The sequence below is a fragment of the Erpetoichthys calabaricus genome, chromosome 12 (assembly GCF_900747795.2).
Source record: "Erpetoichthys calabaricus chromosome 12, fErpCal1.3, whole genome shotgun sequence".
Lineage (NCBI taxonomy): Eukaryota > Metazoa > Chordata > Cladistia > Polypteriformes > Polypteridae > Erpetoichthys > Erpetoichthys calabaricus.
This window is the reverse complement of record NC_041405.2, coordinates 1,194,398-1,212,966: the sequence shown is the minus strand read 5'-3', so window position 1 is coordinate 1,212,966 and position 18,569 is coordinate 1,194,398. Positions and strand designations below refer to the sequence as shown.

Sequence of the window (18,569 nt, the reverse complement as noted above, 5' to 3'; positions counted from 1 at the left end):
TGTTAGGGGGACAGTAGCTGAAAGCCTGAAGGAGACATGATAGTGACATGGCCACCACTGCTGACCCACCAACTGGAGAGTCTTGTGGTTAAGAGCTGAAACATGCTGATGAGGTTTGGCACCACGTGATGACCTCTCCTTTTGGCCACAGCTACACCCATAAAAATAGGGGTAAAGGGAAAAATAGGGGTAAAGGGATCTATCTATCTATCTATCTATCTATCTATCTATCTATCTATCTATCTATCTATCTATCTATCTATCTATCTATCTATCTATCTATCTATCTATCTATCTATATGATACAAATCTGAGTCAAGAAGACTTGAAGCTGGAATGGCGGCCAAAGGGGCTTCTACAAAGCACTAAATGGAGGGTCTGAATGCTTCTACTATATGTATCTAGCCATCCATCTATTTTCACCAATTCATCACAGAGCACACCCATACCAAGTTAGTGATGCCAGTTAATCAAAGGGGGTATGCATACTGGCCAGCACATGGACATGAGGAGAACATGAAAAGCTCACATAGAAGCAAGTTGCTGAGCTGCAGTGCTGGTGCTTTGAGGGTTTAGTGTGGACCACCGCATCACAACGCCATTCTCTAGTGGGATGTCTGTCCCCAATGTTTGAAGGAGGCCTGTCGACCCCACTCTCATACACACGGGTGCTTCTTGAATTCTTGTTAATGATCCCCCAAATTTTGAAGATTTATGCTGTTCTTTTTGCAAAATGGGTGGCATGGTGGTGTAGTGGTTAGTGCTGCTCTCTCAAAGCTCCAGGAGACTGGGTTCAAACTTAGGCCTGGTCATAGTGCAGGGTGTGCCCACTCTCGTTTTTCTCCCACATGCCAAAGGCTTTGCAGCGATGGTCTGGCACACCATCCACAATGGTAAATGTCTCTCTGCAGTATCATTCATTATAATTGTCACATCTTGTAATTTAAATTTCCATTGATTTAGGATGCTTACACTAAAATACTCAAGAGAAAGAAAAGAGGTGAGAAGTATGAAAGGGTCAAAGAAGAAATTAAAAGAATGGAGAAAGAAAAGATTAAAAAGTAGCCATAAAACAGCTTAACTGCCAGCTGCCTTCATTTTTGTTCTTTTATGACCTGACTAGTTGAGGTACCTCGTCTAACGGGTTTAAATCTAAATAGTTGTCATATACCTCATGCACCATCTATTAAAATGAATTTTGAAATGCATGTACTAATAAACTGAATATCATTTTTCCTTCCTACAGGTGTTTGTGATGCGCCATCTGTTGGAACGACAGAAACATGGTAGCCAGATGGACACAGAGATACACAGACAAGTATCCTTTTATTAAAGCAGATTAGAACTCAATAGGCTCATTAGCACCCCCTAGAGGTTGAGTACTCCAGTGTGATTGACTCCTAATTAACTTTCTATTTTAAGTGAACTTCACTTCTACTAAAGACTTTTCATTAACTCATCTTTGTTGAGCACCATGTTGTTAAGCCTCCTGTTTCAGTGAGAGCTGTGAAAGGTGCTATATTAGCCCAAGGCACAGTAATTCACAAGTTCACTTTGTTAAACTTTTTATTGATTCATTGCTGGTCATCCTCTATCCGGTGTTCCAGTCTTTTTGGCCTGGCGTGGTTGATGTGGTCTTCACACGTTCTGTCAGATGTGACCTGGCTGCTCAGAGCTGAGTCCTGAAGCGTAACGACGTCTTGGCCATGTGCCTCTGGTACTCCTCATCAAACCTCTCATTCTCAGCCACAGTGAAGTGGTTTTTCCAGTCTCCTGTTCTTCCTAGAAAGACATTTAATGGACTGTTGTGAGTATCTGGATGGTGGAGGCACCAGCGGGCACATGTGGGTCAATAGGCCAAAAAACCTGACCTGTCCTCATGAATTGAGAAATCTCATGATTAAAGAGAAATGAAGGCACGTCTTTGTAATTGGTCATGGGGTTGTCCTTCATTTTGTTAAAGGAGGTGTGGGCCACAATGTCAGCCATCACAGAGCTGTCCATCGGCTTGTCCAGGTAGCGCGCCACCCTTTCGACCTCACGCAGCGGGTCCTGTAACCACAAAAAGAATGAAGCGCAATGGCAGGCCTAAAATACTTACAAGGGTTCAGGCAGCAAGGTACGGCTCTACCTGCTTAATGTCTTCATAGAAGACATAGAGGACCTGGTGCTTCTCCCTGTTGTCCCACCAGCCGAGCACATGGTCAAACCAGGAGCCCCATGCCACTGTTAAAGGAAGGAAGAGAGTGCAAGTCAATAAGTGATCTGTGGTGGGCAGATGTCTTAGTCCTCTGCTGGCAAAAGTCTGGAATGCAGCTCTGATGGTCCCACCAGGTTCTCCATCGGTGATCCCCATTTTCTTTTTTATTTTAGCTTCTTTTGTTCATTCTTAAAGATGTTTCATTTTTATATTTTGCTTATTTTTGCATTTTTTTATGTTGAGCCCAAGGGGGTGGGACCCCCCTGTCACAGCTTTGCTGGAAGCTTATTTAAGGCCCAAGCAGAGCCTCAAGAAAATGGCAGACACATTAGCTATTCTTGCTAGTGCTGGTCAGCTTCCTTGGTGTTCTCTGCTCCTTGAGTTTGTGCTTTCTTGATTTGTGATTTTAAACTTTTGGCTTTTCGTGTGACCAAACACATTCTGTAAGTAATGTACGGTACTCTTAGTTGAAAATGATTTAACAATTTAAATCCAGAACCCTCAGACCATCGCATGGATGTTAGGTTATATACGAATGTGTCGGCACAAGCCAAGAGGGACCATGCTGAAGTTCTGTAATGCACTGGTGACGTCTCCTCTGGAGTACTGTGCACAGATTCGGTCTCCAAATAATAAAAAAAGACAAAGCAGCACAAGAGAAAGTCCACAGGAATTGGCAAGGCTGATTCAGGACCATGAAGAGGAGGAAAGGCTGAGAGGGGATGAAGCAAACAGACATTGGGAGGTAAGATGGTAGAAGTGTTTATAATATTGAAGAGAAGTGGACAGTGGATCTCTGCTGTTACTTTATAATTAATATTTCAACAAAACTTGGAGACAGAGAGTCAAACTCGTTAAGGAGAGAGTTTGAATGAATGTTAGAGAGTTCTTCTTCCCACAAAGATCTACAGGCACGTGGAATAAGTAATCAGGTAGTGTGGTAGACAGAAGGACTTTGGGGGTCTTTAAAGGTCGACTCAATGTATTTTGGAGAAACTGGGTGTGAGGTATTGGTGATATCGTTGAGATAATTGTTTTCATTAAAATTATTCTAATGGGGCTAATTTAGAATTGTCAACTATGATAACCTACACGTCTTTGGGAAATGGAAAGAACATGGCAACGTGAGAGCGCAAGAAATTTCACGAACAAGAGGAGACCATTCAGTCCATCAAGCTCATTGGTTTAGCCCTGCTGTCCCAGTGTCTCATCCAGATCCTCCTTGAAGGTTCTCAAGGTTTCTACTTCAACTCCAAGTCTCAGGGGTTTCTTTCAGATTCCCACAACTCTGTGTGTAATGAAGGGCCTTCTGGCTTCGGTCCTAAGTGCAAACCCAAGGACTCCTCAAGCAGACACACAGGTAGACCATGCAAACCCGACATATGGGACACATGATTTGAACCCCAGTACTGGCAAAAGTGCTAACCACTGTGGCCATGCAGCTCATTACAAAGTAATAAGGGGCTTCTTTTCAGGGCCATCAACTCTTGTAAAGTTTCAACAGCCAAGTCAAAGAGACTGAGCGATGACCAATGACCGATGACCATTTCACTTACGCCTCCCAGAGAGAAAGCTGTCAAAAAACTCCTCCCAGCGTCCCGGCTCTGGCATATCCAGACTCATCTGGTGGAAGAAGTAATAAGAGACGAGGACATCTTTGGCATTTCGGGCCACATAGATGACCTGTGAATGGGTGAAAAAAAAAAGCACAAAATCACAAAGAGCTCAACTGGGGTCCGGGTTATGGATACAGTGAACTCAGAAAGTATTGAGACCCCTTCTGCAGGTCGGCCTTTCTCTGGAGCAGGTCTTCATTAGGGGTATCTCTGGACTTTCCTCCATCCCCTCAACCTTGTCTGGTCTCCCTGTCTGTGATGCTGGTGACTTAGAGTTGAGGGCTGACACTTCAGTCTTTGCTTCCTCTTTCTTTTTTGGGTATTTATTGAGTATTTTTGGGCCTTTTACTCTGCGGAGAGGTTTCTGTCTGGGTCAGTGGAGTGTTGCAGTGATGGCTCCCCTTCTGGAAGTGTCTATGATCTCCAAACAGGTTCTACTGAGCACAGCCAGAGTGACCACTGGACTCTTGGTTACCTCTCTTACCGAGGCCCTACTCCCCTGATTGCTCAGATTGGCTGGGGCATCAGCTCCAGGAAGACTTGTGCTAATGGTGACAGATGTCTTCTATTTAAGATTTATGGAAGCCACTATCCTCTTGGGAGCTTTCAATGCTGCGGAAACTCAACACTGTCCTGTCTCTGAGCTCTGCAGGCAGTTCCTTCAAGCTTGTGGCTTGGTGTTGGCTGGAGTTGGGGACGTTCTGTAGACAGCTGTGTGCTCTTACCAATCAGGCCAGTCAATTACAGTGACCACAGGTGGACTCCAGACATCTCAACAGTGACCAGTAGAATAGGAGGCACCTGAGCCGCATTCTCGTGTCAATGTGAGATTTCAGATTTTTCATTTTTAATTCATTTGCAAAATTTCCTAAAACTCTGCTTTCTCTTTGTCCTTGTAGGGCAGGGGTCTCAAACTCTGGTCCTGGAGGGCTCCAATGGCCGCTGGTGTTCATTCTCACCCTTTTCCTAATTAGTGATCTGCTTTTGCTGCTAATTAACTTCTTTTGAATTAATTGTAATTGACTTGCTCTTGAAGATGCAGACCCCTTAATTGTTTCTTATTCCTTAATTAGCTGCCAAACAATAATGAGATAGAAAATGAGCCAAAACATGACCAGCAAACTGTGACCATCATACACCATCTGAAAATAAAGAAAGGTGAAGGTCTCAGGACTGCTGATCTGCTCAGGTCCCCAGTGCTCTTAGAAAAGAGAAAATCCACAATTACAGAAATGTCTGGTATTACACAATGAGAGCAGCAACAAGCCATGGAATTAAAGAGCGAGTTTAATTAACAACAAGAATCAGAGCCTAATTAAGCAACTGCTTGGAGTGAAATTGGTTGGAGTTTGAGCCCCTGACTTAGATGGTCTTCTGTCGGCTCTCTCACTTCACATTTCATTTCTCTTTGGGTGCCATTTAAGGAAAGAAATGAAGCAACTCAGAGGAACAATGAAGAAATTCAGGGGAACAAATCTAAAAAAAACAAGTCAATTAAAATGAATTCAAAAGAAGTTAATTAGGTCACTAATTAAGAAAAGGGTTAGAATGAAAATCTGTCGAGTTTGAGACCACTGGTGTAGGTATTGAGTGTTGCTTGATGAGGGAAAAATTTAATTGAAATGATTTTATCTCAAAGCTGCCACAGGACTAAATGAAGTTCAGGGGTCTGCATAGTGTATGTGGTCTCTGAGTTGACGAGGAACATCCAGCGATTTGGTTCCTCACCTTGCACCTGTTGTCCCAGAAGCTCTGTGGTATAAACTGTATGGGGAGATGAGTTTTAACCAACCGGGGTGACGCCATGGAGTTGAGGTCCCGTATTCCTGAAGGCAGACAATGAAAAGGTTACTCACACTGGGTAGAAAAAGAATGAGGGACGAGAGGATGAGTGGACCCACCTGATGAAAATTCATCAAAGGTCTCCAGGAACGGCGCCCGCTTGTGAGACGGGAGGCTTAGCAGCTCCTCGGTGACCCCCCCACGGCGAACGCAGTCCGCGATTTCAATCATCCACGTGGTACCTGAAGGAACAAAGAGCCACATCCCCAGTGGTTATGGTGGCAGTCGGACGTGTCGGCTCGTGTCAGGCGCTTACCTGCTTTGGGGTAGGAGGCGATCAGCACGTCGTCCGGCCTGGCCTCGAACTCCTGAAGCTCGCGCATATTTTGAACCACTGACCCCAACATCTGCACTCCCTCACAGTCAAACAGCTTCTCTCGTTGAACTTTTGGAGGGTCTCCAGAATTCTCCTTCGCCAGTGGAGATGGAGGAGGTCCGTCGACACGAGGAGCAGCTGGCTGAGACATGTCGCTTGAAGGAAAGAGGGAAGAGAACAGAGAGAGTGAGAATACTTAAACTACAACAGAAAAAAACAATCAGAGCTCATAATGTGTAGCGAGAATTGTGTTCACGTTGCCAGAACAGTACGTTGAGTGCGATAAGACGAAAAAAAATGAAATTGAAGTGACATTTAGAGGGCGGAAAAGCTGTCAGAAACATTAAAGTCCAAAGTACTAATAAGCTGTGATGCTCAGTTGTCAGAAGTCCTAACCTTCGCCAGCTTTGTATCACACACTCCGTCTCGAGAGATCTGGCTGCCAGTGCGTTTCCAGTTGAGCATACGTTTAATATGTCGCTGTGCAAATTTCTATCGCTACTGTATATATATATATATATATATATAAAATCCAACATTTGTCTGTCTGTATGTCTGTCCGCTTTTCACGAGAGAACTAATTAATGGATTTAGATCAGGTTTTTTCTAGAATTTGCTTGAACATTCTGTTTGATTTTTCGACTTCTCTCATCGCGTTAGAATCACAGTTCGCTTGCAGGAGCGATATATTGACGCTAATCCGAGACAGAGGCTGCGGGCCGAAGGGAGGGGGAAGCGTGACGTCAGGAGTGGGGAGCAGGGCAGTGCCCTCCTCACTGTCGTATTTCACTACTATGTGGCGGAGCCGCAGGGGGTGGCTAGTATATATATAAAATCCAACATCTGTCTGTATGTCTGTCCGCTTTTCACGAGAGAACTACTTAACGGATTTAGATTGTTTTTTTTCTAGAATTTGCTTGAACATTCCAGTTGATTTTGCAACTTCTCTCATCGCACTAGGTATCACAGTTCGCTGGCAGCACTGATTTATTTGTGTGAATCTGAGAGATACAATGGAGTGTAATTGCAGAATGCAGTACCTATGAGGTCAGTCATGTAACGCCCCAACATCACGAAACGCCCTCAATGTCAGTCACGAAACACCCATCACGTTAGACTAGGATTGACTTTAGGGCCCCATTACACTATGCTTAAGATTAGGGCTGCAGGAGGGTTATCTCAGTCAAAGGGCGTTTTGTGACTGACGTTGTGGGCATTACCTGATCTACGTCATTGGTATTACAAGCTGCAGTGAGACCCTTCTCAAGAGAGTGGCTGCAGGCTGAGGAGAGAGGGAAGTGGGACCTCAGGAGTCGGGAGCCGGGCAGAGCCCTCCTCATTCACACGCCAGCCTCTCTTCGAGTGGCTCTATCTGTCTCCACGTGTTGGAGCACACCTCGCCTCTGCTTAGCTAGCGATGCCTGTTTGTTCAGCAGACATTATCATCTAGAGATTGTTAAGGGGAAACGTTTGATGTTTTTGAGAGAGGGATCAGAGCTACGTGTGTTTTAGAGTTACAGTTCTCTTTGTAGGACACTTCCGTCACACTTTGCCCATCATCCCTAGACAAACTTGCGCCAACAAGATGGATGAGTGCCTTAAGTGCTCATCTATCTGGAGTGAAGTCACCAGGCTGTCACTGACCCTCAATATGTGCACCTTTTTGTTCAGGGATGGAACCACAGGATTTTCCCAGCTACTACTGGAAGTGGGGAACGGTTCCTTACAGACTAGAGATAGTGCTAGTGCAATAAACCATAAACCACCCTAAACCACCCTAACCCACTCTCACCTCGGAGTATTGCACCCTCCACCCATCCTTCTGCTGATACCAGCATAGGAGAGACATCCCCACCCACAATTACAGCAGCGCAGGTGAGCAGAGAGCTGAGGAGACTTTGTGCCAGCAAAGCCGTGGGTCCAGATGGAGTATCGCCACGACTGCTGAAGGTCTGTGCGTTGGAGCTGGGGAGTCCGCTACAGCGCATCTTCAACCTGAGCCTGGAACAGGGGAGAGTCCCGAGGCTTTGGAAAACATCTTGCATCACCCCAGTCCCAAAGGTATCATGTCCTATTGAGCTGAATGACTTCCAGCCTGTTGCTCTGACATCACATGTGATGAAGACCATGGAGAGGCTGCTGCTTCACCACCTGAGGCCACAGGTCCGCCATGCCATCGACCCTCTGCAGTTCGCATACCAGGAGAAGGTGGGAGCGGAGGATGCCATCATTTATATGCTACACCGATCCCTCTCCCACTTGGACAGAGGCAGTGGTGCAGTTAGAATTATGTTTCTGGACTTCTCTAGCACCTTCAACACCATCCAACCTCTGCTCCTTAGGGACAAGTTGACAGAGATGGGAGTAGATTCATACCTGGTGGCATGGATCGTGGACTATCTTACAGACAGACCTCAGTATGTGCGTCTCTGGAACTGCAGGTCTGACATTGTGGTCAACACCTCAGGAGCGCCGCAGGGGACTGTACTTTCTCCGGTCCTGTTCAGCCTATATACATCGGACTTCCAATACAACTCGGAGTCCTGCCACGTGCAAAAGTTCACTGACGAAACTGCTATCGTGGGCTGCATCAGGAGTGGGCAGGAGGAGGAGTATAGGGACCTAATCAAGGACTTTGTTAAATGGTGCGACTCAAACCACCTACAACTGAACACCAGCAAAACTAAGGAGCTGGTGGTGGATTTTAGGAGGCCCAGGCCCCTCATGGACCCCATGATCATCAGAGGTGACTGTGTGCAGATGGTGCAGACCTATAAATACCTGGGAGTGCAGCTGGATGATAAATTGGACTGGACTGCCAATACTGATGCTCTGTGTAAGAAAGGACAGAGCCGACTATACTTCCTGAGAAGACTAACGTCCTTCAACATCTGCAATAAGATGCTGCAGATGTTCTATCAGACGGTTGTGGCAAGTGCCCTCTTCTATGCCGTGGTGTGCTGGGGAGGCAGCATAAAGAAGAGGGACGCCTCACGCCTGGACAAACTGGTGAGGAAGGCAGGCTCTATTGTAGGCATGGAGCTGGACAGTTTGACATCTGTGGCAGAGCGACGGGCGCTGAGCAGACTCCTGTCAATCATGGAGAATCCACTGCATCCACTGATCAGGATCATCTCCAGACAGAAGAGCAGCTTCAGCGACAGACTGCTGTCACCGTCCTGCTCCACTGACAGACTAAGAAGACCCCACACTATGCGACTCTTCCATTCCACCTGGGGGGGTAAATGTTAAAATTATACAAAGTTATTGTCTGTTTTTACCTACATTTTTATTACTCTTTAATTTAATATTGTTTTTTTGTATCAGTATGCTGCTGCTGGAGTATGTGAATTTCCCCTTGGGATTAATAAAGTATCTATCTATCTATCTAATCCTGCTTACTATACCAAACTCTATCTATCTATCTAAACAATGACGATTTGTGCACCTCACTTCAAGATGCGAACAAACGTATTATTACAGTATAATTGGTGTCACAAAAACAAGACAAAGTCATCAAAAAAGTTTGGGGCAGCCACCCATATAATGTGTCTTGGCTGCAAAAGGGTTAAATGATTGAGAAATGTTTACAAGTCCGAGTCCAAAACAGAACTCATTTTGGTAGCTGAAGATGGCAGCTTTATATGCCGAGACCGGAAGTGACATCATCAGTGCCACTGGAACCGGAAGTGACATCATCAGTGGTGCCAGAATCCTTTGGGATTTCCCGTGAATGGTCTGCAAGGGATTGAGAGAGACAGTTAGTGCACCTCGCTGCCCCCTGGTCTGGCGTGGACTTTCTCTCATTCAGGCCCTTTAGCTGTCTCCCAATCACACGTGTGTGACACTGGACGTGACTTCAATTGTAGATCGTCCTCTTTCTTAGTTTGGGGAACGTTCTGTCCTTGCTGTTGATAAAATGAATCAATTGGTGCTCAGATTATTTGACACAATGTCCTGGATGTGCACTTCAATAAATCCTGTTTTAGAAGACAACAATTCAGTTCATTATCCTACAGAATTTTAAAATTCCATTAATCTTCCTGGCGTGCCACCCCACAAATTGGCATTGGAAGTAGAAGCACCGATTATCCGTTTGAGAAACCTGAGCCCACACAAACTTTGCAATGGTACCCGCCTCCAGGTGTGTCAGCTTCAGAACAACATCACAGAGGCGATGGTCATCACAGGGTGTGGCGTTGGCGAGACGGTTCCTCTGATTACGATGGACATGCCCATTCATTTCAAGACATTCCAGTTTGCAGTGAAGCTTTGCTTTGCAATGCCAATTAACGAGGCTCAGGGACAGAGCCTCGGGTTGGCACAGGTTGATCTTAGCTCACCGGGCTCCTTGCATGTTCAGCTTTACGTTGTCTTCTCCCGGGTTAGTTCCCTAAGAAACTTATCTGTCTTTGCCCCTGATAGCAAAACCAAAAGTATTATATATCAACGGCCCCTCAGATAGGAAAGCTATCGATATAAATTCTTCTAAATATAAATTACATTTTTTTAAATTTTTCATTGATTTTTAATGTTTGTCCTGTTTCACTACTGCGTGGGCAGAGCCGCGGGGGTCAGCTAGTATCTTATAAAACCTGATTTTTACTCACATAGCCAGATTGAGTACAGAAGGTGACACACACACACACACAGAAGTGCCAGGCAAGCAATTCGACAAACAGACGGACTCAGACCGATGGACAGCGTGTGCAGTCGGACTGTGGGAAGATCTAAGCAGGTACTGTTTTGATGTGCTAAGTCAGCACAAGGCTGGAGAGAATGGTTGCCTTGTTTGGAATCGCATGCTCATTTGAAGGACCCCCTGGACATGGAGGAAATGCATAAAGCCTTGGAACATTGCCAGACACACCTTTGAAGCCAACGAATGGATGGAAGACGTTGCCAGCTGTTCCTAAGAATGCCTTCCACAGAGGCGGATCGTCTTTTATGTTATGTTTAGACAATGAGATTTATCAGAAATTGGAATGAACCTTCGCAAAGCTGATGATGTCATTTCTCAGTGGAGTCCCCACCCTCTTCAATGCACTTGTACCACCTGCCAGGAAGTGCCAGCAGAATAAAAGGTTTTGTCTTGTCCTCACCACCATTTGTGTCACAGAATTATTGTCAAACACTCCATGCCAATTTGTACCACAGTCACTGGTGCAAGTTACCGCGACTCGCTGGAGACCAATGTGAAGCCTGCTATTCAGTCCAAGTGGTGGGGACTGCTGTCTCAAGGGGTCCTTTTGTGGGCTGCAAGACGATGAAACTATGAACACCAAGGCTTTGAAGGTCCCAATGAGCACAGTGGCCTCCATCATCCGTAAGTGGAAGAAGTTTGAAACCACCAGGACTCTTTCTAGACGTACCCCATGTAGTTAACAGCCGCGGCAGAGCAAACTGGTTAATGTCATGCTTTTATACAGAAGAAAAAAAAACTCAACATACAGTGCATCAGGAAAGTATTCCCAGCGCTTCATCACTTTGTCCACATTTTGTTATGTTACAGCCTTATTCCAAAATGGATTCAATTCATTTTTTTCCTCAGAATTCTGCACACAACACCCCATAATGACAACGTGAAAAAAGTTTACTTGAGGTTTTTGCAAATTTATTAAAAATAAAAAAACTGAGAAAGCACATGTCCATAAGTATTCACAGCCTTTGCTCAATACTTTGTCGATGCACCTTTGGCAGCAATTCCAGCCTCAAGTCTTGTTGAATATGATGCCACAAGCTTGGCACACCTATCCTTGGCCAGTTTGGCCCATTCCTCTTTGCAGCACCTCTCAAGCTCCATCAGGTTGGATGGGAAACATCGGTGCACAGCCATTTTAAGATCTCTCCAGAGATGTTCAATCAGATTCAAGTCTGGGCTCTGGCTGGGCCACTCAAGGACATTCACAGAGTTGTCCTGAAGCCACTCCTTTGATATCTTGGCTGTGTGCTTAGGGTCGTTGTCCTGCTGAAAGATGAACCGTCGCCCCAGTCTAAGGTCAGGAGCGCTCTGGAGCAGGTTTTCATCCAGGATGTCTATGTATGTTGCTGCAGTCATCTTTCCCTTTATCCTGACTGGTCTCCCAGTTCTCCACAGCATGATGCTGCCACCACCATGCTTCACTGTAGGGATGGTATTGGCCTGGTGATAAGGGTGCCTGGTTTCCTCCAAACGTGACGCCTGGCATTCACACCAAAGAGTTCAATCTTTGTCTCATCCGACCAGAGAATTTTCTTTCTCATGATCTGAGAGTCCTTCAGGTGCCTTTTGGCAAACTCCAGGTGGGCTGCCATGTGCCTTTTACTAAGGAGTGGCTTCCGTCTGGCCACTCTACCATACAGGCCTGATTGGTGGATTGCTGCAGAGATGGTTGTTTTTCTGGAAGGTTCTCCTCTCTCCACAGAGGACCTCTGGAGCTTTGACAGAGTGACCATTGGGTTCTTGGTCACCTCCCTGACTAAGGCTCTTCTCCCCCGATCGCTCAGTTTAGATGGCCGGCCAGCTCTAGGAAGAGTCCTGGGGGTTTCGAACTTCTTCCACTTACGGATTATGGAGGCCACTGTGCTCATTGGGACCTTCAAAACAGCAGAAATTTTTCTGTAACCTTCCCCAGATTTGTGCCTCGAGACAATCCTGTCTCGGAGGTCTACAGACAATTCCTTTGACTTCATGCTTGGTTTGTGCTCTGACATGAACTGTCAACTGTGGGACCTTCTATAGACAGGTGTGTGTCTTTCCAAATCATGTCAGTCAACTGAATTTACCACAGGTGGACTCCAATGAAGCTGCAGAAACATCTCAAGGATGATCAGGGGAAACAGGAGGCACCTGACCTCAATTTTGAGCTTCATGGCAAAGGCTGTGAATACTTATGAACATGGGATTTCTCCGTTTTTTGATTTTTAATAAATTTTCAAAAATCTCAAGTAAACTTTTTTCACGTTGTCATTATGGGGTGTTGTGTGTAGAATTCTGAGTAAAAAAATGAATTTAATCCATTTTGGAATAAGGCTGTAACATAACAAAATGTGGAAAAAGTGATGAAGCGCTGGGAATACTTTCTGGATGCACTGTAGATAGATAGATAGATAGATAGATAGATAGATAGATAGATAGATAGATAGATAGATAGATAGATAGATAGATAGAAAGGCACTATATAAATGATAGATGCATAGAATTTGGAATAGTCGGTAGGATTAGATATAAAAACAATTACTACATAAACTCTGTATGAACTGCACTCCATCATATAGATAGATGTATAAATATGAAAGACACCCTTTAAATGATAGATATATTTGTAGACATTAAAGGTCTGCTGGTTGCATAAAATGGTCTCTTATTTTTCCTAACAGATGATCCTGAATGCGCCGACACGGGACAGTTCGCATTTGGACTTCACCCTCCATTGATTTCTTTTTGTTTTTACACCCTTTGCGTGTTTCTTGCTTTATGTTGCGTTTCCTTTCTCGTGTGCTCTGCTCACTGGCCTCACGAGTGTATGGACTCCTAATTTAAGAAGAATCAATGGAGGCTCTGATGAATTTCCACAGGCAGATGAGCGCGTAGCTCAGACGAACGAGGAAGCAAAACTGTAAATCTCGCGACTCCACATACGGCTGTGGTTCTTTTAGAAGTGAATGAGGTTTAAAGTTACAGTGTTTACCAAAAAAGGCAGCGGGCCTCCATAATTCACAAGCACTCTAAAAACAAGCCGCCCTTCCAGTCCTACCTGCTTTGTGTTGCCAGATCTTCACACTTTGTCCCCGTTGACTTTAAGTCGTTCTTTGAGCGCCTTGTCCTGTCCTGTGATTTCGGTCACCGTCCCCACCGGCGGACTCACTGAGGTGGACGGGCTGTGCGGGGCCTTCTCCTTAAAAACCCAAGACAGGAGCCTCCGATCAACGAGTCCAAGGGGCAGGGGGCGGCGTCCAACAGCGGCCCCGGAGAGCTGCTGAGCGAGGCTATTCGGGCAGTGAGAGCCTCCACGGCATTCCGTTGTCTGGCGGCAGCCACTCGACTGCCTGGAAGTGCCGCCAACTTCCTTGATGACCGGGACCTTAATGACGCTTCAGCACGCATGAGGAGGCTGGTCGGATTTCCGTTGGGAGTTTGAAATTAGGAATTTAATTTCGGGCTTTTAATATTTGACATCGACTGTCTTGGAAATCTTCCTTTGGAAATTTGTTGTCAAACGTCAGCGATTAAATGGTAAACTGGGTTATCGTTTAAAGATTAGGATATAAAACTTCGTTCCCTCATTTCAATGATTTTCAAATAGATATTAAGCTTATGAAATGTGATGTCAGGTTTTTAAAAACTCACAACAAACGATTTCGAAATCTAATAACATTGTTTCTAAATTTGTTATCAAGGTTTTCAAAATGCGTATTAACATCGTAGTGTTTGTACGCCTATGAAATTTCGAGGTTATTATATTGATTATTGATATCGAGCTTTTCAGATTCGATGTGTTTTTTGTTTTTTTTTACAAATTCGATATCATGATTTTGAAACATAATATCAAGCCTTTCAAATTTGATACCAACTTTCCAAATTTTGATATCGCGTGCTTTAAAAGTAGTGCTGGTCGCTGTTAGGCACATCACATCGGCGGGTCTCGCTGTGTTACACCGCTGAACTGTTTAATTTCTACAAATCATCATCATCATCATAATCTTCTTTTTCTTCTTCTTCTTCTTCCGTAGGGATAAAGCAATAAATTAACAAAACAGACCGACTTGAAAAACGGTTTGGCGCGGAGGATTGAAAAACGTCCTTTGGGTCAGGACTTGAATTCGCGTTTTTAAAATCTCATATCAAACTTCATACACGTGATATAAAAAAGACAAAATATGTTATCAGAGTTTAAAAGCATCCTATATATTAGCATTTAAGATCTCTGTATTGATGTCAAGTTTCAAAACGCTGATATCTAAATTAGAAAAAAAAACATTTTAAACGAGTGATGCTAAATTTCAAAAGCGGGATATCAATATTCCAAGGGCTGCGGTATCAAGTTTTTAAAGTTGATATCAAACACCGATCTCTTGATATCCTATTAAAACCAACGCTATCAGCGGTGTAATTGTGGACGTCAAAGCACAGCGAGTCCTGACGACGGGTCCGAGCAGTCCGGTGCTGTCCACTCTGGTGAAGAGCTCAGTTCTCCTGGCCTTGGCATCTGCTTATCCTATGATGGGTGCATTCAAGGAAATTCAGGAATGGGACACCAGTGTGATTACAAGTCCAGGCAACCAGAGCCGCCTATGAACTGCACACCGACTTAGACACACACACAGAATGACAACCCAGAATGGTCAGTTAACACTGAAAGACTTATTGGAGGTTAATAACGGAAAAGAAATACAAATAAGGATAGAAGGGGGCACACATAGATAGATACTTTATTTATATTAACAATAATCAAATTTATAATATAGATGAACTTACTAAGACAATTCAAGATTTCAATGACGAATGATCCAAAAGACCACAAAGTATATCTTCTTAACGCCACCATTCCTGTCTTATCTGTAACGACACCCCGCTATCGTATAAGACAGCCGTGTTATTGGAGCCTGTTAATAAATTACCATAGAGCTAAACATGTTGTCGCCTTATTTTTTACAGTAAAATTCTGCCGACCACAACTGCTAGTTTTTTCTTTTTACCGAAAATTTAACATTTTTGTTTCACAGTGTACATAAACTTATTGAATCTGAAAGGAGTACTTACTGCGCTTCATGCAGAATGCGTCTGCACCGAGCGGAAAACTCCTAATAAACCCCGTGGAGCCCCTGAATGCCTGTAAATTAAAATTCTTGGAGTGTGTCTCCGAGCGACAGTTAAAGAATAAACCAACCTGTTATAATATTACAAATTACTCAGTGCTGATTGCTGAATCTGAGACAATCGGAGCGGAGGAAGCGCACTACAGGCAGGACTGGAAGGCTGTGCATCTGTGAGGGAGGGGCTAGAAGTTTGAATGGCGGCAGACTGGGAGGAGCTAAAAGTTTGAGTGGCAGAAGCCTGCGTCAAAGAAACAGAACGCATTCAAATCAAATCAAAAAGTGTCACGTGCAGTTATACAATCCCAGTAGAGCGCGTAGTGAAATGATAAGTTGCTAAACTTCAGCACTGTACATTTAAACACTTTTCCTCCTTTGGTAATCGTTCAGATTTTGCTGGTCATAAAATAGAATTACTAAAACGTGTGCTTTTCTTTCTTTCTTTCTTTCTTTCTTTCTTTCTTTCTTTCTTTCTTTCTTTCTTACGAAATACAACACCTTTGTGTGAGTTCTTGAACTTGCCCGATTTTCCCATTAGATTGTGTTTATTAGCTGATGGTTTCGGGTCTGTCGCTGGCAGTCGCCATTCAGTATTGGACCGGAGTCTGTGATCAGCACAGGCTGTGCATGTTGGCATTGACTGAAGAAGTTATTGTTTTAATTTTGTTTGGTTTTTTAATCTGCAGTCGTGTGAAAAAGTACACCCCATAGACATGTTTTACTTTTTCCACATATTTGAACAGACAAAAGTTAGATCAGTGCCAACAGATAAAGCTGATATGCTTAAATGAAAACACAAACAGTATTTCCCTTTTCATTTACGTATTCAACCAAAGTATCTTGAGATGTAATGTAAATCCATTTGGAAGCGGACTGGATGACATTTTCCACATTTAGATAAAAGCAACACCAATTTTGTCTCCATGTATGCAAATCCAAGATCCTAAACTTAGAAACAATGCACGACATGTCCAGCAGAGGGCTCCAAAGCGCCGTAAGACCGATGTATCCGCTCCGTCAGTTTCGTCCCAAGCTCAGAGCTCCGTTCTGAAACGCAGTGATGTTTTGGCCATTCGCCGCCTGTACTCCTCCTCGAACCTTTCATTCTGAGCCACAGTGAAGTGGTTCTTCCAGTCTCCCACTTGGCCTAAATGAACAATTAAGGAACAGTAACAACGGTCGGGCAGTGAGACCCCCAGAGAATGAGACTGGAGACAGCAGACTTGAGCTGCACTGACCTTTCCTCATGAAGGGTGAGATGCTCACGTCTAGAATGCTGGTGGGCATTATGCTGGCGTTAGTCATGGGGTTGTCCTTCATCATGTCGAAAGAGGTGTACTTCACAATTTCCTGAATCGTGTCTATGTCTAGTGTGTGACCCAGAAAACGCGCCAACCTCTCCACTTCTCTTGTTGGGTCCTGAAACAATGGCAGATAATGGAACATTAGCGGGGATGCCCGCCTGATACCCTGGTGCATAGAGACCACCTTCCAACTGAGAGATGAAGGCTCACCTGCAAGATGTCCTCATAAAAGACATAGAGGATCGGGTGCTTTTCTCTGATGTCCCACCAGCCTGTCACGTGATCGAACCAGGAGCCAAATGCCACTTATAAGAAGAAGAAAAGAGAAGATAGTGGAGGTGACAGCACGAGCATCAGAGAAGTTCAGAGAAGAATTATATCAACAGACGTGACCTCCAGTCTCACCAGGGTGTATCAGGACTCAGCTGGCATGAAATACAACATTCTGAAGGTGCTCAACAGTCCATGGAGACTACATGAAAGCACCAGGAAGAAGAAGAACTTGATGACAAAGAAGAAGAAGAAGTTTATAATCATGCAGATGTATTGACCCATGGCAAAATGAGCCATTGTGGACCTCTGCTTGATGACTCAAAAGGAAAATGACTCCATGACTGAATGACTCAATGAATCCATGGATAAGTGAACCTGCCTATGAGCACTGGCTTAGAAGTCAGCCATTAAGAACAAAGTGACGTGAAGTCTGAGTCTTGGGGGCCTAAATGATGGGAAGTTGCCATCAGAATAAAGAAGAAGAAGATGAAGGAGAAGGAGGAGGAGGAGGAAAATGACTCCATGGATTATGGAACCTGCCTATGACCACTGGCATAGAAGTTGGCCATTAAGAACAGATAGATTAATAGTAACTAATAATAATTCCTTACATTCATATAGCACTTCTCTCCGAGCTTTACATAGTGAGTGGGGGGCCACTTCAACCACCACCAATGTGCAGCATCCACCTGGATGATGTAACAGCAGCCATTTTCATGCCAGTATGCTCACCACACATTAACTATTAGGTAGTGAAGTGGTGAGAGAAATAATTAGGAAGTTAGGGGGCCAGAATGACCAGACCAAGGTGGACAGTTTAGCCAAGACACCGGGACACACCGTACACTTTGCTAAGGATACCCAGGGATCCTGCAAGATGTCCTCATAAAAGACATAGAGGATCGGGTGCTTTTCTCTGATGTCCCACCAGCCTGTCACGTGATCGAACCAGGAGCCCCACACCACTTACAAAAAGAAGAAAAGAGAAGATAGTGGAGGTGATGGCACGAGCATCAGAGAAGGTCAGAGAAGAATTACATCAAGAGACGTGACCTCCAGTCTCACCAGGTTGTATCAGGACTCAGCTGGCATGAAATATGACCTTCTGAAGGTGCTCAGCAGTCCATGCAGACTACATGAAAGCAGCACCAAGAAGAAGTACAACTTGATGACAAAGAAGAAGAAGACGTTTATAGTCAGGTAGATGTATTGACCCATGGCAA

At 44.5% G+C, this 18,569-nt stretch overlaps 2 protein-coding genes across 4 annotated transcripts in view; both read right to left on the bottom strand.

The window, feature by feature from the left end:
• Window positions 1–1,548: 1,548 nt before the first annotated feature.
• LOC114661630 (sulfotransferase 1C2-like) overlaps window positions 1,549–18,569 on the bottom strand; it is a 24,054-nt gene continuing 7,033 nt past the window's right edge. Inside the window, exons 2-8 of the mRNA XM_051934759.1 lie at window positions 5,915–6,129; window positions 5,718–5,840; window positions 5,545–5,642; window positions 3,757–3,883; window positions 2,132–2,226; window positions 1,872–2,052; window positions 1,549–1,782 (exon numbers count right to left, since the gene is read on the bottom strand). Coding sequence (XP_051790719.1) covers window positions 1,670–1,782; window positions 1,872–2,052; window positions 2,132–2,226; window positions 3,757–3,883; window positions 5,545–5,642; window positions 5,718–5,840; window positions 5,915–6,129 — 952 coding nt within the window. The 3' untranslated portion in view covers window positions 1,549–1,669. The remainder of the gene's footprint in view (window positions 1,783–1,871; window positions 2,053–2,131; window positions 2,227–3,756; window positions 3,884–5,544; window positions 5,643–5,717; window positions 5,841–5,914; window positions 6,130–18,569) is intronic.
• LOC114661629 (sulfotransferase 1C2-like) overlaps window positions 16,697–18,569 on the bottom strand; it is a 23,413-nt gene continuing 21,540 nt past the window's right edge. For 2 of the 3 annotated variants that reach the window (XM_051934756.1, XM_051934757.1), the window contains exons 6-8: window positions 17,284–17,378; window positions 17,008–17,188; window positions 16,698–16,916 (exon numbers count right to left, since the gene is read on the bottom strand). In XM_051934756.1, coding sequence (XP_051790716.1) covers window positions 16,804–16,916; window positions 17,008–17,188; window positions 17,284–17,378 — 389 coding nt within the window. In that variant the 3' untranslated portion in view covers window positions 16,698–16,803. Of the gene's footprint in view, window positions 16,917–17,007; window positions 17,189–17,283; window positions 17,379–18,569 lie in introns of all 3 variants that reach the window. The other variant, XM_028814769.2, reaches the window with a different exon arrangement.